This window comes from Thamnophis sirtalis, unplaced genomic scaffold (assembly GCF_051295495.1).
Source record: "Thamnophis sirtalis isolate CommonGarterSnake01/CBP01778 unplaced genomic scaffold, rThaSir2_p1.2 scaffold_5, whole genome shotgun sequence".
Classification (NCBI taxonomy): Eukaryota; Metazoa; Chordata; class Lepidosauria; order Squamata; family Natricidae; genus Thamnophis; species Thamnophis sirtalis.
Window position 1 is genome coordinate 12,566,127 of NW_028261385.1, and position 22,043 is coordinate 12,588,169.

Sequence of the window (22,043 nt, forward strand, 5' to 3'; positions counted from 1 at the left end):
TTTATTGCTTTACTACTCGGCTTTGTTTACAATCACAGCCTGTGAGAGACTAAGAAGTCTGTGGAAAAAAAAAAAGAGTTTGCAATTTTTAACTGCGACACACATCATGGCGTCCCAAAATACCTCTAAGATTTCATTTCAGAGACTTTTTTCCGCATGTAGAGGACTTTATAATTCTTATCAAAGATTGGAAAGAAAATTGGATCATCTGATTTCAAAATATGAAGCAAAAACTGAGATTGTTGAATGTTTAAATGCTCCTGAAATACAAACGGAAAATGTGAGAAATGGTGTCTGGTCTATCTCAGAGGAAGAAAGGAGGGGGGAAGCTATAAAGAAGACTCATTTAAAAAGACAGTGTGCAGGAGGAATGGAAAATCCACCTTTGAGAATTAAAGTTAATTTGGAAAATATTACAAGCCCAGGACAACATTATTATTACTTCATCACTGATATTCAGAGTCCAAAGGTGCCAAAATATCTTTGTCTGGATTTGATTATGAAAACATTTGGTAAATTTATTCAACGTGTGGCAATTGGCTGGAGAGGATCTTGCTACTGGAGAGACACTGGCTGATAGATGGAACAACGTAATTTAAAATCTAGCTAAATCTGATTACCCTAATGTGTAATAGATATAGCTGAAAAATGACTGATATGGATAGTAATATATATAATTTGGAACTGGCTGATAGATTGAAGAACACAACTGAAAACTAGTTAAACCTAACTGCTTTTTCTTGTAACAGATATAGTTGAATAATAATTGATATTGATAGTAATGTATATAATGTGGAGTTGATATGATAACTAACAATTGGAAGATTATACATAAAGAGTATTAAATACAATAATTATCACTATTAAAAACTAAATAAAATACATACAATCAAATGTTAATCAATACTGGGAAAATGTTATGATATATGATATATTTAAATATTATGGATGTCCAGCTAAAATAGGATATGAGGATTTGATGATAATAGAGGATTTTATAAATAAGTAAATGAACTGTCAGCATGTATTATGGATTAATTATGTAATGCATAGCCAAGGATGAAGGATGTTTAAATAACCATAGGTAATTAAAACTGGAGGTATAATGATGTTGATATGGTAAATATTCGAGTTAAGATATTTGAATTAATATGAGTTAATGGAAGAGAAGCACCAAAGCATGTTGTAACCAGTTGATATACTTCTTTTTTTTTCTCATGATAGACACCTGTGTTTTGTTTCGATTTCCTGCCTTGTCTCTTGTCGTTTTTGTCTTTTTTTGTATTATTTTTATTTTTTATTTTTTATTTTAATTTTAATTTTTTATCTGTCTTTTTTTTTCCTTTTTTTCCTCTTTTTGATTTTCTCCTCTCCCACCGGTGTGGGCAGGGATTGGTCAAGATTATTACTTTTATCAATATTGCTAAATAATAATTACAGTTAAATGAAAATGGATATATAATAATGCCTTAGTTAATATGAGTTATGTTGGTTGACTATGGAGGAGATGTACCAAAACTTATCTGTAATTGATTGATATATTTTTTACAGATGTAAAGAAAGATGTGTACCTGTTTTAAACTAAAATTAAAAAACATTTATTAAAAAAAAAAAAAAGAAGTTTTAATGTCCGAATTGATGGAAGGCCCAGATCCGGGTTAAGAACATCCAATCTTTAATGTCCACAAACTGGTTTCCAAAAAGTTTCAGGTGTGATTCAGAGTGTTGGTTATCAACTTTAAACCTCTCCATCCATGCTACTGGTAGTCTTCTTCTTGGGACCAGAATTGAGCCCAAAATTTATATGGCTAAGTGAGACTTTTGTTAAGTGACTCTTGTCCCATTTATGACTTTTCTTGACACAGTTATTAAGTGAATTACTGAAGTTGTTAAGTTAGCAACACGGTTGTTGTGTGAATCTGGTTTCTTTGCTTGTCAGAAGGTCACAAAGGAGATAACCTGACATGCTGGACACCACAGTTGTCAAGCTTCCAAATTTTGATCATATGACCATGGGGATTCAAAATTTCTACTACCGGTTCTTGGGCGTGGCTTGGTGGATGTGGCAGCGGAAGGATACTGAAAAATCCTCATTCTCTCCCCACTCCTGGGGGAAGGATATTGCAAAATCCCCATTCCCTCCCCACCCCGCTAACCTGCTTTCCAGCTCCTTTCTCCTGTGCAGGGCAACAGAAGAAGACCCAGCCCATCAGCTGGGACTTGGGAGGCAGCGAATAATGGGGGCAGGGCCAGCTAGAGGCGGTATTTGCCGGTTCCCGAACTACTCAAAATTTCCGCTACTGGTTTGCCAGAACTGGTCAGCACCACCTCTGATGGGGATGTTGCAACAGCTGTAAGCGTGAAAAACAGTCAGTCATAAGTCACTTTTACAGTGCTGTTGTAATTTTGAACGGTCCCTAAATGAATGGCTGTAAATTGAGGACTACCTTTGTAGGACTGAGTTATGTGAGCGTCCACCTTCTCCTAGGTCACAGTGTTTCTCAACCTTGGCGACTTTAAGTCCTGTGGACTTCAACTCCCAGAATCCTCCAGCCAGCACAACTGGCTGGAGAATTCTGGGAGTTGAAGTCCACAGGACTTAAAGTCGCCAAGGTTGAGAAACACTGTCCTAGGAAAATCTCCTCACTCTACACATCCCCAGAGGGAGGCCAGGCTCCGGCTTCCTTCTTTTAAACCTTTTGTCATCTTATGAAACCGGGAAAGTGTGTCTTTTTGGTGGTTGTCACAAATCTACAACAGGCCCCCGATTCTCCTCCTGTTTAAGAAAGCTGTTCAAACCAGCATTAGAGGATGGCCAAGTGGGAGTCTCCTTGTTATGTGCTTGGTCAATATTGTATAGTTACTGTGATTAACCATTTTCTTTTTTGATTCATTTTGGCTGTTTTTATGCGTGACCCATCAAAAGGGCGAACGACAAAACAGCGCCCGACTAAACCGCGTCGCTGACGTCATCAACGCGGCGACAACAGCCAGCGTGGAGAAAGAAGGGCGCTTTAAATAGCGCGGAGAAAGAAAGCCGATTCAACTTAAGGTAAGGGTTAGGTTTAGGGTTAGGTTTAGGGTTAGGTTTAGGGTTAGGTTTAGGGTTAGGTTAAGGGTTAGGATTAGGTTTAGGGTTAGCTTTAGGGTTAGGTTAAGGGTTAGGGTTAGGGTTAGGGTTAGGGTTAGGGTTAGGGTTAGGGTTAGGGTTAGGTTAAGGGTTAGGGTTAGATTAAGGGTTAGGTTTAGGGTTAGGTTTAGGATTAGGGTTAGGTTTAGGGTTAGGTTTAGGTTTAGGGGTTAAGTTTAGGTTTAGGGTTTACAGCGTGCTTCTGTCTCCGCGCTGTTGTCGCCCTGTTGATGATGTCAGCGACGCGGTTTAGTCGGGCGCGGTTTTGTCATTCACCCTTTTGTCGGTGAACCGTTTTTATGCAGTGTACTTATCCCGCGCAGGGCAGCATTTTGAATCCTAAAAATAAACAAGTAAAGACCTCTAAAGGCACTAGAATAGATGAGGTTGCTTTTAGCGTTCTTCTAAAACAGGTAATAACTAAAACTTCCCATGAGTTTTTCCATGAATATTTCTGAAACCAAAAATATTTTTGTTGGGCATAATGCCGGAGGGTTATAATAAAGGGGCTATATATTTAATTTTGCATGTACTGACAGCAGCAAGGATTGTATTTGCACAATATTGGAAAAATGAGAATACTCCATCATATGAGGATGTAATTCGGAAAATATTAATACTGTGCAGAGATGGATAGATTGACTTTAAAAATAAAAGACAAAAGAAGACACAGAATATTATCTGACATGGAATAGATTTTATGAATGGTTAGAGATAAGAGGTAAAAATGGATGAAGAAAGATTATTGCTACGTATGAATTAAATAGAAAGATGGTTTATATTTATAAGTATGCCAATATAATTAACAGAATTATGAATAAGTTAATATAAAAAAAGTGAGCCAAAGATATTCTGTTATATTATTACTTTTGTTATTAGAATATATATTAATATTTTTTTGTTCTCTCTTTGTTTTTCTTTTGTAAATGATATACCCTGACAATACACTGTATTCAAAATGTTTATGGATTAAAAATAGTAATTACAAAAAAGAGAGATATAAATCTGAGATTTTTGGACGCTACAAAGAATTTGCCTTGTAGAGCCTTTGTAGCAGGGCCTGATCCACGGGCTACAATCCCACTTCCTTCACCCCACAATTGGGTCCACAAAGTAGAAGACAGACAAAGTCCTGGAAAGATGCGAAGAGGATGCTAAATTTTTTTTTGAAAAGGACCCCGACAAGAGAGCCATGCTTGATTGGAAAACGAGAAAACACATGTCAGAGACCTCTGGGAAAATGCTGGCACCACAGAGGAGCCCTGGGAATAGCTACTCATCTCTGCCAGGCAACCTGGAGTAAGACTGCTGTAGGAAACAGTGATGATCTTAAGGGAGATCCGTAGCTAAGTGTGGCATTTCCATCAGAAGGGAAAGCATCAGGGTAGAAGGATTAGTTATACTCTCTTAACCAGGGACTCTGGAGAATCACTGCCAATCAAAACCAAACTTACTGGACTTGACACCAAGTCTTGACCGAAGCAAGGCAAGACATTCTTGGGGACCTGCTCACCTAGTCCTCGACTTAAAACCATTTGTTTAGTGACCATTCAAAGTTACAACAGCACTGGACAAAGTGACATGGCCATTTTCCATGCTTGCAACCAATGCAGGATCTCACTTAACGAAACCTTGGGCTCTATTGAGATCCTAAGTCAAGAATTACTTGTACCATGGAGGGGTTTAACGTTGATAACCAACGCCCTGAATTATACCCTGAAGCCTTTTAGAAAGCAGCTTGTGGACATTAAGGAGCTCATTAGTAGCAATAGTAACAGCACTTAAGACTTATATACAGCTTTAAGCGGTTTACAGAGTCAGCATATTGCTCCCAAAGATTTGGGTCCTTATTTTACCCACCTCGGAAGGATGGAAGGCTGAGTCAACCTTGAGCCTGGTGAGATTCGAACTGCCAAACTGCAGGCAACAGAAGTACTGCACTCTAACCAGTGCTCCACCGCGGCTCATGGTCACATAATAAAGAAGGATTGGATGTTCCTAACATGTTCCTAACCCTTCCTCCAATTCGGGCATTAAATCTTCTTGCTGATGTCTGAACAATACCAATAGTCTCTGACTTACAACCACAACTGATCCCGAAATTATGGCTGTAAGTTGTTACAGTCATAACTTGAGGCACCCATATAGCAATAGCAATAGCACTTAGATTTATATACCGCTTCATAGGGCTTTCAGCCCTCTCTAAGTGGTTTACAGAGTCAGCATATCGCCCCCAACAATCTGGGTCCTCATTTTACCCACCTCGGAAGGATGGAAGGCTGAGTCAACCTTGAGCCGGTGAGATTTGATCTGCCGAACTGCAACTAACAGTCAGCTGAAGTAGTAGTAGCAGTACTGCACTCTAACCACTGCGCCACCTCGGCTCTTATGACGTTTCTAGCATCCTGCAGTCACATGACCACTATTTATGGCGATTTTTGCTCAAAAATGACATTTACTTCCAATTTCTGGCAAAAAAAACCCCCACCCATTGCGCACCATGGATTCACTTAATGACCACTGAGAAAAATGTTATAAAATGGGGCACGGTCACAGGGCGACCCCCTCCCTCGATGACCAGCATGATGTGCGGCCATAATTCCAGACTCAACTACAGTCGTAACTCGAAGACACCCTGTCATCAATAGCAATAGCAGTTAGACTTATATACCGCTTCATAGGGCTTTCAGCCCTCTCTAAGCGGTTTACAGAGTCAGCATATTGCCCCCAACAACAACCCGGGTCCTCATTTTACCCACCTCGGAAGGATGGAATGCTGAGTCAACCCTGAGCCAGTGAGATTTGAACAGCCGAACTGCAGAGCTGCAGTCAGCTGAAGTAGCCTGCAGTGCTGCATTTAACCACTGCGCCACCTCGGCTCATCAGGAAGTGAGAAGCTACCTTACCATCAGTTTCGCCTCTTCTTCCTTCAGTCGCCTAGCCTCGTCCCTTTGAGCATCCGCGATGGCCCTCTGGGCGTTGAGCGCACTAATCATTTCCTCCCTCCAACCGGACCGCTTGTTGGCCTCCTCAGAGGCTCGTTTCTCCTTAGCTAACCGGTCCTCCTCCCAGAGCGCGATGTACATGGCCTCCTCCATCTCCTTCTGCTTGTTCAGCTCCTCCTTCAGGGCCAGCTGGGTGACGCGGTCTTTACACACCTCCTTCAGGTGCTGCTGGCTTAGCAACCTCCGCAACTCCTCGCAGGTTTCTCTGAAACACAGTGAAGAAGAGAAATTTTCATTTTGGGTTGCAAGATCCAATCTGGATCGGTGGCTGGAAACAGAACTTTGGTCTGTTCAGTAAGTTTTGCCCCTTTTTACAATCCGGCCAGAGTTATTACCGTATTTTCCGGATTATAAGACGCACCTTTTTTCCTCACAAAAGAGGCTGAAAATCTGGGTGCAGCATTTTTTGCCTCTCAAAGCCCCGCCCCCTTCACCAAAATGGCCGTGCATACCCTTATGGAGGCTTTCAGAGAGCTCCTGGGGGCTGGGGAAGGCAGAAATGAGCAAAAAACAGACTGTTTCCCCCCCCCCCCAGCCCCCAGCAGCACTCTATAAGCCTCCATAAGGCTATGCATGCAATTTTTTTGACAAAAAATGGGCCCATTTTTTGCTTGTTTTTGGCCTCCCCATCCCCCCAGGAGCACTCTGCAAGCCCCCCCCCCCAAGGATATTCATGCTTCTTCTCTTTTTTTTTTGAAAACAAAACAGGCCCATTTCTTTCATCACATTAAAAACGGGCTGTTTTTGGGAGGTTTGCAGAGTGCAAAAACTTTTTTTTTTCTCTTTGGAAAGCTGCTTAACTGATTGATGAAAATTAGATTGATCAAGTGCTGTGCCAGCAGAAACAAAGTCTTAGGTCCTGCAGAATGTCAGCGGTTTCCTTCTCCAGAACATGGATACACCTGGAAACATCTATCTACCTACCTACTCTCTCTCTCTCCCTACATACCTGTTGTGACTCAGCAGATGTCTTCTGTGAGTCTTTTCGGGATGCAAGATTCATTATGCAGCTGGGGCTCGTTAGGGACATATTCTGGTGATAAAAGGACAGATGGTGCCACGCCCTAGTGGCAGGAGTCAACGTTCCTTGGTTCGTTCAATATTGATTGATCATCAGTCGTGGTTTATGTAAGATACACTTGGAGAAGTGCTTTGTTTTCTATAACCCTGATTCGTAGAGACTTTGGAAGAAGTGCTTTGCTTTCGTTTTGTTCAACTTGTGTTGCCGTAAGAAAGATTTGTTTTTTATTCCGTTATCTTCAGGCAAAGACTGTAATTAGGTTTATTTTGGGCTCGCAGCCAGACTGAGCCGAGAACTGATAAAGAGAGTTCCTTTTAAGTTTGTCTGCCTGCCGTTTGTTAACGAGCCGAGAAGGGGGGACAGAACACATACCTATGTCTCTCTCTCTCTCTCTCTCCCTCTCTCTCTCCCTCCCTCCCTCCCTCCCTCTCTCTCTCTCTCCCCTCTCTCTCCCTTTATCTACCTACCTACCTACTCTGTCTCTCTCCCTACCTACCTACTGTATTTTTCTCTCTTTCCCTCCCTCTCTATCCCTCTATCTACTTTTTTAAAATTTGCCCCTTTAAAACCTTGGTGCGTCTTATACGCCGGTGCGTCTTATACTCCGAAAATACGGGTAAGTGAATCCCAGTAGTTGTTAAGTTAGTAACACGATCATTAAGTGAACCTGGCTTTCGGGTAACCCTGAGGGCACAGACAAAGGCCAAGTGGCCTCAAGAGATCTCAGGGAGAGTGTTGATTCCCACAATGGATGAATGCTTGCAAAAGTTTACGGAGTTGGCAGAGATGGCTCAATTGATTGCATTGGTTAAAGAAAATAACACAATTTATTTTGTTTCTACTTGGAAACCGCTTCTGGACTTTGTGCTTGAGATGGGGAAAAAATGAAATGCAAAAGAAATACAGGTAGTCCACAACCACATTCAAGCCCAAAATTTATGTTATTAAGGGACAAACTTGTTGTGAGTTTGCTCCATTTCACGACTTTCATTTCTCCCCATTTGTTAAGAGAATCACTGCAGTTCTTGAATTAATAACAGGGGTTCTTAAGTGAATCTGGTTTCCCCATTGGCTTTGCTTGTCAGAAGGTCGCAAAAGGAGATTGCATGATCCTGGGACACTACAACCATCATAAATAGGAACCAGTTGCTAAGCATCCTAATTTTAATCCCGTGACCACAATGGTTATAAGTGTGAAAAAGCATCATAAGTCACTTTTTTTTAGTGCTGCTGTAACTTTGAACAGTCACTAAATGAATGGTTATAAGCCAAGGACTACCCGTATCTGAATAAATAACTGTTTCTTTTCTGGGCACCAATCTGGGTGATGCTAAGTTCCAGAAGATCAGTAGAAGAAGCTCCACAAGAATGAGAGTGAAACCCTTCCAGATGTTCTCTAGGAACATACCCAAGTTCTCCTTCAAATGGGACTCAAAGTCTGGAGAGGAGAAATTCAATGTGTTCGTTTCTCTCTCCTGCCACATCTGGAAAGCTTCCAAAGTGGCCCTGAACAGGTACCGCCAAGAGAAAAAAAAATAAAGAAAAGAAAGGGACTGTTATTGGCATTTGTGGCCAGCCAAACACCATTTGGCTCCTCTGCGTTTACACGATGCTCCCTGTCCAATTTTATCCTTCCAACAAGATTATTAACCGGACTCTGACTGTCTCTGTGGCTGATTTGTGCCACTGTCAAAGGACATCTGTGAATATATTTTCAGCATGTTGGCTTTGTCGCTCTCCAAATGAGAAACCCAAACAACCGCAACCACAACGTAAATTACTGACAGTCTGAGAACAAACCGTCACTGAAAAGAATTCTGTCAGAAATTCACTTGGCTCTTGGGATGCAGGCTGGTATCTCTAGAAGAGATTAATTCAGCTGGCAAAAGAGAACTTTTGCCCGTCAGGAGAGACGATGGGCATAGGACAGTGATGGCGAACCTTTTTTGGCTCGCGTGCCAAAAGTGGGGGGGAGCGCAGGGGGGGTCACGCGCGGGCATGCCACACCCATAATGCTATGTGCATGACCCCAGCACACATGCGCGCAGGACCAGCACTCTCCCCCCCCCCCATTTTTTGAGTGGTTTTTTCGCCCACCCCAGGCTCCAGAGGTTTTATAGGTGACTTCTGGTTTGCTCGTAGGGTCGTTTTTTGCCCTCCGGAGCCTTCAGGGAAGCCTCCTGAAGGCTTCTGAACACTCTGGAGGGCTAAAACTGGCCCCATGAGCAAACCGGAAGTCCGTTCCCGAACTTCCGGTTTGCCTGTAGGGCCAGTTTTTCACACTTCGGAGGCTTCAGGGAAGCGCTTGGAGACTCTGGAGGACAAAAAAGGGACTCAAAAGAAGGCCAAACTCAGCTGGGCAGCGTGTGCATGCACGCTGGCCAACGGACAGGGCAACGCCTCGGGTACCCTGACAAATGGCTCTGAGTGCCACCTGTGGCACACATGCCATAGGTTCACCATCACAGGCATAGGAGATGGGGGTGGGTGGGAAGGGAGGGTGGAACGGTATAATAGGAGTATAGCTGCCCTTCTAACCACAGAGTTCAGAATAGCAATAGCAATAGCAGTTAGACTTATATACCGCTTCATAGGGCTTTTAGCCCTCTCTAAGCGGTTTACAGAGTCAGCATATCGCCCCCAACAACAATCCGGGTCCTCATTTTACCCACCTCAGAAGGATGGAAGGCTGAGTCAACCTTGAGCTGGTGAGATTTGAACAGCCAAACTGCAGAACTGAAGCCAGCTGAAGTAGCCTGCAGTGCTGCATTTAACCACTGCGCCACCTCGGCTCAGAAGGGCTCCTTGGCAGTCCCTGCTACTTCTGTTGCGTGACCCAACAAATGCGCACCGACAAAACTGCCGTGACAAAACAGCGACGTTGAAAGCGCGCCCACTAAAGCGCGATTAGGGTTTTTAGGTTAGGATTAGGGTTAGGGTTGTTAATGTTGTTACCGTTGTTTTTGCGTTGTTTTCGATGGCGCACATTTGTCGACACGCATTTGTCAACGTGCTTTAGTAAGCGCGCTTTCAACGTCGCCGTTTTGTCGCGGCGGTTTTGTTGGCGCGCATTTGTCAGGCGCACATTTGTTGGTGAATCCTTCTGTTGCTCCCCTGAATCTTCATCTCCTCTCCTAAGCTAATAGAGCCGTGATGGCAAACCTACGGCAGGCATGCCATAGGTGGCACACAGAGCCCTCTCCGCTGGCATGCCAGGCATAGCCCCAACCCAGGTCCACTGGTCTTCGGGTCTCTGCCACGCATGCACAGAAGTGGGCTGCATGCATGGAATGAGCACGTATGCACGGGGGGCGCATGCGAGGGATGCATGCACACATGTGGTGGGGTGCATGTGCATGGGGCAATTCACATTGCATTTTGGAGCCTTGCACAATGCTCCCCCAAAAGACAATGCGGGGGCACTGAGCCCCTCCCCGCGCCTTGTTTTGGGGACTGGAAAGCCTCCTGCACCAACCTGGAAGCAAAAAATAAGCTGGGGGGCCCACATACACAGGGGAATGTGGCGGGGGCTGTTGCACGCATGTGTGGGGTTGGGAGCACAGGGGAGGTCGAGCGAGCATTGGATTATGGGTGCGGGCACACAGGTGTGCTGTCACGCAGGCGCGCATTTTTGGCATGCAATGACAAAAAGGTTAGCCATCACTGTAATAGAGGGGAAAAGGGGGAGTACAAGATTCTGCACAGCAATTATAAATTAACTATGTCAACTGCATATAAAGAAAATCTTTATAAAATGTTTTATAGATGCCATTTTTCACCCACAAGATTGGCCAAGATGTTTAAGGACATGTCCACTGAATATTAGAAATGTAATCAGACACTAGGTTTGTATTATCATATGTGGAGAACATGCCCAAAGGCAAAAGAATATTGGACAAAAATACATACAAAGGTTGGAAAAAATGACAAAGCCACACATAGATCTAAAACCAGAAATATTTTTGTTGGGCATCTTACTTGGGAAATATAATAAAGGGAATAGATACTTAATTTTACATGTGCTAACTGCAGCTAGAATTGCATTTACACAACAATGGAAACATGAAGAGATCCCTACAGAGGAAAACACAATTAAGAAAATACTAGAATGTGCAGGAATGGATAGATTAAAATTAGGGAAAAGGAAGAAACTGAATGCTTTTTAACATGGGACTCCTTCTATCAATGGCTAACCAACAGAAACAGAAGATAGAAAAAAACACTTGTAACCAAACGACATGCTGCATGTGATGATGGTTTTTTTTTAAAATTTTTATTTCATTGTTGTGTCTATTAAATATATAACAGAGAGATACGGTGTGTGGGGGGGGGGGGAAACGTGGTAGGGATGGATTGCCACAGGTAGGGGAATAAGAAACGATACTAAATTATAATCTATTAAATGAAACAATGAATGTATAAGAATGATAAATGTTAAAACACCCGACATACTGTATGTGACGATGGGCTTTGTTTTTTTGGTTTTTTTCCTCTCTTTTCTTTTTTCTTTTCTGCTTTTCTTTTTCTATTGTTGTGTGTATATGTTGTCTATGTAACAAAAATAAAATAAAAATTATATATAAAAAAAAAAGAAACAGAAGATAGAAATATGGAAATATAAGAGAAGGATTAATTTTATAAGGAAGGTTCATTAAAATGGATAATCAAATGCTACTATTATAATGAGATCAATATTAATGTGATGAATATTACTGTAGATTTTATGATTATTATTTCTCAAAATTAGTTGTGCGCAGATAACACACTCTTTATTTAGAAATTGGATTTTTTTATATTTAATAAAAGTTTTTAAAACATGAAAAAAAAAAGATTCCGCACAGATAAGCCTAAACCCCCAGGTCATCCTTAATTCTCTGGAGATCTTAGTCCTTGTGGCCTGTCTGACTCCTCTCCCCCATCAATAAACTGAAAATACATACATAACAACTAAGAACAAGAATAAGAACAACTAAGGGCTAAAAGAATGTTTAGAGGCAATGGTTTCACTTATTTTCAAAAAATAAGCAGGGAGAGACCTTCCCTACTACTGAAAGTATTCCAAAGAGTCGGGTCCCAGGCATCCCCCAGGAAAAAATGGCAACTCTTGTACAGGCAGTCCTCAACTTACAACAGTTCATTTAATGACTGTTCAAAGTTACATCACTGAAAAAAGTGAGTTGACCGTTTTTCATTCTTACAACCGCTCTGTGGCATCCCCCGTGGTCACTTGATTTACATTTAGATGCTTGACAACTGATTCACATGTATGACCGTTGCAGTGTCCCGGAGTCATGTGATATCCCCTTTGGCGACCTTCTGACGAGCAAAGCCAATGGGGAAACCAGATTCACTTAAGAACCCCTGTTATTAATGTTAAGAACTGCAGTGATTCTCTTAACAAATGGGGTGAGAAAAGTCATAAAATGGAGCAAACGTCTCCTTAACAACATAAATGTTGAGCTCAACTGAGGACTACCTGTATTTCTTTTGCATTTCATTTTTTTTCCATCTCAAGCACAAAGTCCAGAAGCGGTTTCCAAGTAGAAACAAAATAGTGTTATTTTCTTTGACCAATGCAATCAATTGAGCCATCTCTACCAACTCCATAAACTTTGGCAGGTATTCATCCATTGTGGGAATCAATACTCTCCTTGAGAGCTCTTGAGGCCACTTGGCCTTTATCTGTGCCTTCAGGGTGCAATTGACGGTGGAATCTTCCTGGATAGAGAACTGTCCAAGACATGTCAAATATCAAGTCAGATATGAGACAACAGTGACCTGGATGACTGAGAATCTCCACAGATATTTCTAGAGGGACGTTCCTAGATTTGGCTCACTTACCGGAACTGCAGTTCCCGTTTCTCTGCCACTAGTTTCCGCCGAGCCTCTTCCCGCTTCTCCCTCAGCTCCTTGGCTCTCATTCTCATGCTGTTCTGCTGTCCCTCGATGGTTTCTTCCTGCGATTCCATTTCGGCAATGAAGCCCTTCTCTTCAGCTTCCAGGAGATCCCGAAGTCTGAAAAGAGACCGATGCAATTGGGTTTTGTCTTGAAATCAAGCGACAAAGATTTTGCAAATGTTTAGCTGTACGATGGCTGGAATTCAACTCCCAGAATTCCCAAGTTTTCCCAATTTTCAGATAAAGAACCTGCTGGTCCATCTCAACACCCTGTTGTTAATTAAACCAAAGCAAATGCTTTAATGCTTGTTTCTTCCCCTGTGGTTTATGAATTGTAATTTGTGGTTCTACATTTTAGGTGAACGTGGCTTAAGGCCTTCCAGGATTATTTGACCTGGAGATTAAATGCATGCAGTCTGCTAAGGTACTACAGTAGTCCTCATTCTGTGACTGTAAGTACCTAACGTCCACCTCTGGTTAAATTACAGTTGGTCCTTGACTTACAATCATAATTGAGCCCAAAATGTCTGTTGCTAAGCAAGACAGTTGTTAAGCGAACTTTGTTCCCATTTTATGATCTTCCTTGCCAGTTTTTAAGTGAATCCCTGCAGTCGTTCAATGAGTACCATGGTTGTTAAGCGAATCTGGCTTCCCCATTGACTTTAGCTTGTCAGGTTGTAAAAGGCGATCACATAACACTGGGACACTGCAACCGTCATAAACGTGAACCGGTTGCCAAGTGTCCGAATTTTGATCACGTGACCACGGGGAATGCTGCAATGGTCGTAACTGTGAAAAATGGTCATATAGGTTACTTCAGTGCTGCTGTAACTTTGAATAGTTACTAAACAAATGTTTGTAAGTCGAGGACTACCTGTATTGCTCAGACAATAAGTGGTTTTGGGTCAGTTTTTCTCTCCTTAGGCTTAGTTGGCAAAAATTAAAACCCACAAACCCCCTCATTGAAATCTTCTTTAAAAAAGGAATACTCCGTATTTTTCGGAGTATAAGATGCTGCAAAATATAAGACGCACCTAGCTTTTGGGGAGGAAAACAGGGGGGGGGGGTAAATCTGCCTCTGTCTCCCAGCAATTTGCCTCCTTGCAGCAAACAGCAAATAGCCTGTTTCTGTTTCAGCTTCAGAACAGCCTGATTACCACAAGCAAATAATTGTCCGTTGGATCAGCCATCAGCCGTTTCAGTCTGCAGGGATTGCCATAGCCTATTGCCGCCTCTGTGTGCCTCATTTTCTGTCAGTTCCGGGCAGTGGGGATCGGAATGGGCGGAAAATGGGGCGAACGGATGTGGCAATAGGCTATGGCAATCCCTGCAACTTGAACAGCTGATTGTCGGAAGGCCGATCTAACTGGCAATCAGCTCTCTTGTGTTAATCAAGCTGTGCTGAAGCTGAAACCGAAACAGGCTATTTGCTGTTAGCTGCAAGGAGGCAAATTGCTGGGAGGCAGAGGCCAAAGGGTGGGGGCCAGCGGGTGGGCAGGGCTACATTTGGTGTATAAGATGCACCCAAAATTTCACCCTCTTTTAGGGGAGGGGAAAAGTGTGTCTTATACTCTGAAAAATACAGTAATTCTTCTTCGTTACCTTTCTTTCCTTTCTTCTTCACCAGCCAGATAAGCCTGCATTTCTATGCCGATTCTCTTCTGAACCTCCCGGTGATGTCGTTTCTGTTCGCTGATCTCCTCCATTTTACCCTTAACGACCCCAACTTCGTGGGTTTTGGCATAGCGGGCATATTCATGGCGCTTTGCTTCCTGAGCCCTCCAATAAAACAGTTGCTTCTGGCTATCCTCACTTGTATTGGGCAACTTGGCTTTCTGCAGGAAGAAAGTGATTTTAATCGAAGCATCCAGCTACCACTGCAGAAGAGAAGACAGGGGGGGGGGGCTGCCCCCTTGGCCCCGAACAAGCTGTTGCAAACAGTTGCCCGGTTCACCATATTAATTCACCATGTTAATATAAATTTATAATGCCTTGGTAAGATCACACTTGAAGTACTGCAGAGCAGTGGTGGGATTAAATATTTTTACTACTGGTTCTATGGGTGTGGCTTGATGGGCGTGGCAAGGCACGGCTTGATGGCCGTGGAAGGGGAAGGATACTGCAAAATCCGCATTTCCTCCCGATCAGCTGGGACTTGGGAGGCAAAGAATGGATGGGGGTGGGGCCAGTTAGAGGTGGTATTTACCAGTTCTCGCAACTACTCAAAATTTCCACTACCCGTTCTCCAGAACTGGTCAGAACCTGGTAAATACCACCAGAGGTGGGTTTCTACCAGTTCGCACCTATTCGGTAGAACCGGTTCGTCAAATCTACCGGACCGGTTAGAAGAGGTTCCACCAGTGGACCCGGAAAGCAGGCCACACCTACAGAAGAGGTTCCCAAAAATTTGGAAACCCACCACTGCATGTTGGTGTCATGTGACATATTGCGACTCTCCCCCCCCCCCCTTTGCTAAATCAGGCATGGGCATGGCCTGCGGCCCACAGGTTTGACAGCCCTGGAATGCTGCATTCAGTTTTGGTCACCATGATGTAGAAAAGATGTTGAGACTCTAGAAAGAGTGCAGAGAAGAGCAACCAGGATAATTAGAGGATTGGAGGCTAAAACATATGAAGAACGGTTGCAGGAACTGGGTGTGTCTAGTTTAATGAAAAGAAGGACTAGGAGAGACATGACAGCAGGGTCCCAATATTGGAGGGGCTGCCACAAAGAAGAGGGAGTCAAGCTATTCTCCAAAGCACCTGAAGGCAGGACAAGAAGCAATGGATGGAAACTAATCAAGGAGAGAAGCCTGATAGTTTCCTGATAGGTAGAACAATGAATCGGTGGAACGGCTTGTTTCCAGATGTTATGAATGCTCCAACACAAGTTTTTAAGCAGAGATTGGACAACCATTTGTCTGAAATACTATCGGTTTCTCGCCTGAGCAGGAGGTTGGACTAGAAGACCTTCAACTCTGTTATTATGTAATCACCAAGATAAAAATCACCCACCCACCCCTTTTAAGGAGGTAGTTCAACACAAAGCCCTAGGCTGCAGCCACTCCCCTTATGCTGATCCTCCATGTTCAGAAGCACTCTATCCTGTAATCCCGTACTCACTGCACAGTGCTAATAGAGGCAAGCAGCTTCATACAGTAAAGTGGACTATAGAGTAGAAAGAATATTTATTTATTTAGTTTGTCAAACATGTAAAAGGTAACAGTGTAAGTAGAAACATGGACATGAGCACATGAAATGAATACAAATAAATGGGGACAGTAGGATGGGGACGATAGGCACGCTGGTACGCTTATGCACGCCCCTTACAGACCTCCTAGGAATGGGGTGAGGTCAACAGTAGACAGTCCGAGGTTAAAGTTATGGGGGCTTGGGGGATATAACAACAAGAGTTAGGTAGAGCATTCCAGGCATTGACCATTCTGCCGCCGTATTAGGAATATAATTCTAACGGTTGGCAATATATAAATCATGTAACAATGCTATACCTGTTTCTTTAAATCATACTGTAAAATGTGATTGGTTGCTGTTTTCCTCAATCGGCCATAAGAGGGAGCCAGAATGACTGTTAGCTGTCTGTTTGTTAGATGCTGGGCTGATCTGATCTGAGTGTTTTGGAAGCTGGCTGTTAGAAAGTGCCATGAGTGCCTGATCTGATCTGAGTGCCGTGAGCTATTGTAAGTTTTGCAACTGCTAGCAAACTTTGTATACTGGATGGTTTGTATGATTATGGACTATGTTATTTGGATTATCCCTTAACTGAAAGACATTGATGACTGACTGAATTATCTGTGTATGACTTGGACTGTTTGATGGACTCTTATACCTCTATTTCCACGAAAGTAAAAGCCTACTTAAACTGCAGTGTCTCTGTATGCTGGTTTGTGTGTTCTCCAACACAACTCTCACAATGCTTCTCTGAACATACTCACTCGCTCTCCCAAAGGGGAGCTTACCTAACGAGTCGTATTTTCTGCAATCAAGTTTGGAGCGGCTTACCTTGAGTTTGTATCTATTGTTTGTGCGCGTATTATTGTGGTTGAAGCTGAAGTAGTCATTGACAGTAGAACGTTGTAGCGGATAATGTTGCGTACTACGCTTAGGTCACACCGTAGGCGACCTAATTCCAGGTTCTCCAAGCCCAATATTTCAAGGCTGGTGGCATAGGGTATTCTATTGTGAGTAGAGAATATAGAGTAGAGTACAGCAGTGGGTTCCTACCAGTTCGCACCTATTCGGTAGAACCGGTTCATCAAATCTACCGAACCGGTTAGAAGAGGTTCCACCAGTGGACCCGGAAAGCAGGCCACACCTACAGAAGAGGTTCCCAAAATTTTTGAAACCCACCACTGGTCCTTGGATATGATTATTCTACACTATCATGCTCATATTTATAAAACTCAGTGCCTCTGTGAAAGGTAAGGATGACTCCTGCGTTTGTGGTGCAATCAGAACATTGCGTGTGTTGAAGTTGTTTTAACGCAAACCAAAGATGCCTTTTAAAAAACAAGTTTACATCCTATTCTTATGCATGCCAGTGCTGTGTGTGAGGTCATTTAAGGTGGTTCTGACAAGTGTCATCGGCATCTTCATATCCGGTCACATGGGCGGCAAGCCACTCCCATCCGGTCACATGGGCAGCAAGCCACTCCCTTCCGGTCACATGGGCGGCAAGCCACTCCCACAAAGCAGGCCACTCCCACAGAGTAGGTTCGAACAATTTTTGAAACCCACCACTGGTAGAGTAGAATAGAGTAGAGTAGAGTAGAGTAGAATAAGGATTAGGGTTAGGGTTAGGTTAACGGAACAGAACAGAGCAGAAAAGAACAGAATAGAATTCTTTATTGACCAAGTGTGCCTGGACACATAAGGAATTTGTCTCTGGTGCATAAACTCTCAGTGTATATACTATACAAACAACAAAGTGGTAGGTCATAGATTATAAATCATACTTACAATAATTAATCATAAGGGACAAACAAGGGATAAACCATAAGGTAAAATTGTATTGTATTTTATTGTATTATTTGTATGCCGCCCTTCTCTGGGAGGACTCAGGGCGGCGAACAATTCAAGGGGAAAAAAGGGGAACATAAAAAGACAAAATACAAATAATGAAAGTAAACAACAGTCGCACAACCATACATGTCGAGAGGGGAGGGAACTCATCACCCCCAGGCCTGCCGGCAAAGCCAGGTTTTGACGGCTTTTCGGAAGGCCTGGAGAGAGGTGAGGGTCCGAATCCCTGCGGGGAGTTCATTTCAAAGGGCCAGAGCTGCCACAGAGAAGGCCCTCCCCCGGGTAATAGCCAGGTGGCATTGGCTGGTAGATGGCACCCGGAGGAGGCCAACCCTGTGAGATCTAATGGGTCTGTGGGAGGTAATTGGCAGCAGGCGGTCTCTCAAGTACCCAGATCCAATACCATGAAGGGCTTTATAAGTTACGACTAGCACCTTGAAGCGTATCTGGAGACCGATCGGTAACCAGTGCAGCTCGCGGAGGATAGGTGTAACGTGGGTGTACCGAGGTGCACCTACAATCGCTCGCGCGGCTGCGTTCTGGACGAGTTGAAGTCTCCAAATACTCTTCAAGGGCTGCCTATGTAAATAGGGAAAGAAGATAGTAGCAAAGATGAGAAAGATGAGAGGGTAGTACCAATGGAGGCTACTACATGGGTAAATATCTTTAGGCATTAAGACAGTATTATGGGAATTACAAGACTGATGTTGGGATGGGGGGAGAGAACTATATGTCTAGAATGCTCAATTTATTAAAGTAGTTGTAGCATATTGGCCTCTGGAGCAGTGTTTCTCAACCTTGGCTACTTGAAGATGTCTGGACTTCAACTCCCAGAATTCCCCAGCCAGCATTTGCTGGCTGGGGAATTCTGGGAGTTGAAGTCCAGACATCTTCAAGTGGCCAAGGTTGAGAAACACTGCTCTGGAGAGTTACAAAACCCGGAAAACAACAGCACAAGGATTGTCCACGCCAGCTACACATCCGGCAGGGAGGGACCTGTTGCTGTTGGGCCTTCTTCGTGGAAAATGCGTGTCCAGGGCTGCAGCTCCAACCTCTGGCGGGGGGGGGGGGGACGGACAGTGCTAGATTTGGTAGACGCGACGAGCAAAGGGGGACTAAGTCTTGGAAAGCAACGCGCAGCGGAACCTCCTTGAGGACTAGCTGCTTGGCTGGGTTAAAAGAAAAGGGGAGGGGAACCTCCCGTGATCCCCCTCTCCCCTTTCCCTCTTCACCCATCTCCTAACGGCGACTCACCAGGGCCACGACGTACGGCTTGGGGCCCTTCACCTCCCGATACACGCGGCCCCGATCGTCCATCATCTTGCCGGCTGCCTCTCGGACTCGCCGCTGACTCCGACGCGCTGCAGTTGCCGCGGCAACCAACGCCGGAGGGGCGGTGACGTCATCACGCAAGGGCGATTCCCGCCGGGGGCTTTGCGTCGGGATTCCCCCTGGCTGGGAGGGAGGGAGGGCGAAAGGTATTTGCAGCCACATTTTTTTTCTTTTTCTTTCTTTTTCTTTTTTCACTTATCGTAACAGTTTCCTTGTTAAAAACTGCAATGCAAAAAAAAAATGCAGCAAATTCATGAAAGAACGAGGGATATTAGAAGAACAGAAAAGAACAGAATAGATGGAATGTAGAATGGAATAGAATAGAAAACATGGAGATGAATGGAATGGAGTAGAGTAGAATAGAGTAGAATAGAAAACATGGAGTTGAGTGGAATGGAATGGAATGGAATAGAGTGGAATAGAATAGAATGGAATGGAAAACATGGAGTTGAGTTGAATGGGATAAGATAAGATAGGGTCGAATAGAATAGAATGGGATAGAATAGAAAACATGGAGTTGAGCGGAATGGGGTAGGAAAGAATAGAATAGAATAGAAAACATGGAGATGAATGGAATGGAGTAGAGTAGAATAGAGTAGAATAGAAAACATGGAGTTGAGTGGAATGGAATGGAATAGAATGGGATAGAATAGAAAACATGGAGTTGAGCGGAATGGAATAGAATAGAATAGAAAACATGGAGTTGAGTGGAATGGGATAGGATAGGATATCATAGAATAGAAAACATGGAGATGAATGGAATGGAATGGAGTAGAGTAGAATAGAGTAGAATAGAAAACATGGAGTTGAATGGAATGGAATAGAGTGGAATAGAATAGAATGGAATGGAAAACATGGAGTTGAGTGGAATGGGATAGGATAGAATAGAATAGAATGGGATAGAATAGAAAACATGGAGTTGAGCGGAATGGAATAGAATAGAAAACGGGATGAAATGGAATAGAATAAAATAGAGTTGAAAGGGACCAGCCCCTTGCTCTGGCAGAGACCCTATACCATTCCAGACAAGTAGCTATCCAGTCTCTTCTTAAAAACCTCCAGCGATGAAGCGCCCCTAATTTCTGAAGTATTTGAGGGGCTGCCACAAAGAAGAGGGAGTCAATTTATTTTCTAAAGCATCAGACGACAAAACAAGAAACAATGGATGGAAACTAACCAAGTAAGGAGAAACTTCTGATAATAACAATGAGAACAATTAACAAGTGGAATAACTTCCCTTCAGAAGTCAAAGGGGCTCCATCATTGGATGCTTTTAAAAAGAGATGGGATAGCCCCATGTCTGGAATGGTATAGGATCTCCTGCTTGAACAAGTGGTTGGATTAGAAGACCTCAAAGGTCCTTTCTAGTTCTATTCTGAATTGAAATAGATTGGAGAGAAAGAGAGAGAGAGAAAGAGAGAGAGAGGAGAGAGAGAGAGAGAGAGAGAGAGAGAGAGAGAAGTAGAGGGAGAGTGAGTCTGTTGTTTCTGACTTTACTGGACCTGAACAACAAGTAGGTGGTCAGCTCTTTTTCCTCTTGCGAAAATCCTCAAGGGAAGTTTTATGCCTAAAGAAAAATATCATCATCATCATCATCATCATCATCATCATCATCATCATCATCATCATCATCATCATCATCAGGAATATAATTCTAACGGTTGAGTTGGAAATATATAAATCATGTAACAATGCTATACCTGTTTCTTTAAATCATACTGTAAATGTGATTGGGTGCTGTTTCCTCAATCCACCATAAGAGGGAGCCAGAATGCCTGTTAGTTCTCTCTCTGTTCGATAGATGCTGGGCTGATCTGATCTGAGTGCCTTGAGTTATTGTAAGTTTTGCAACTGTTAGCAAACTTTGTCTACCGGACTGATTGTATGAAGACTGGACTATATTATTTAGATTATCCCTTAACTGAAAGACTTTGATGACTGACTGTCTTATCCGTGTATGACTTGGACTGTTTGATGGACTCTGATACCTCTATTTCCACGAAAGTAAAAGCCTATTTAAACTGCAGTGTGTCTGTATGCTGGTTTGTGTGTTCTCCAACATAACTCTCACAACGCTTCTCTGAACGTACTCGCTCTCCCAACGGGGAGCTTACCTAACAATCATGTAGAACTATCTTGGGTATCAGTCATAGGCAGGTTGAAAAGGAAAAAGATGTTGGATTGGCTGAGGATTATGCAGAATTGTGAAAAGAATTATGCAGGTTCATACAACACTGATTAGTGAAATATTCAAAGTTCACACAGGCTATTATGCCCAAAGAAATCACATTAGAATATTATTAGATACATGCAGATTAGAGAATAGATGTGCATAGGGAATATTAGATACACAGAGATAAGACTATGTTTACACTTCTTTCAAAAGCTATCAAAAAGCTAAGAAGGAACTGAAAAGATCAGAACACATCCTCTGTGGCAGTTAGCACCCAGATAATCAGGGATTAACACCAGACAAACAAGCAAACAGAAAACAATACTCTCATCAAGGAACTACCAAGGAGAAAACAACATCCCCATCCACACTAGAAGGACAAGCAAACAGGGAGCAAATTTCACACTTGCTACCATGTTACCTAGTCAGGTAATGAAACATTTGC

The 22,043-nt window shown here is 43.1% G+C and overlaps 1 protein-coding gene across 1 annotated transcript in view; it reads right to left on the reverse strand.

Moving 5' to 3' along the window:
• The window catches only part of CFAP53 (cilia and flagella associated protein 53), a 30,384-nt gene extending 10,928 nt beyond the window's left edge, over positions 1-19,456 (reverse strand). The window contains exons 1-4 of the mRNA XM_087717067.1: positions 19,348-19,456; positions 14,657-14,889; positions 12,998-13,171; positions 6,037-6,340 (exon numbers count right to left, since the gene is read on the reverse strand). Of these exons, the coding sequence (XP_087573193.1) occupies positions 6,037-6,340; positions 12,998-13,171; positions 14,657-14,889; positions 19,348-19,413 (777 nt within the window). The 5' untranslated portion in view covers positions 19,414-19,456. The remainder of the gene's footprint in view (positions 1-6,036; positions 6,341-12,997; positions 13,172-14,656; positions 14,890-19,347) is intronic.
• Between the last annotated feature and the right edge of the window lie 2,587 nt (positions 19,457-22,043).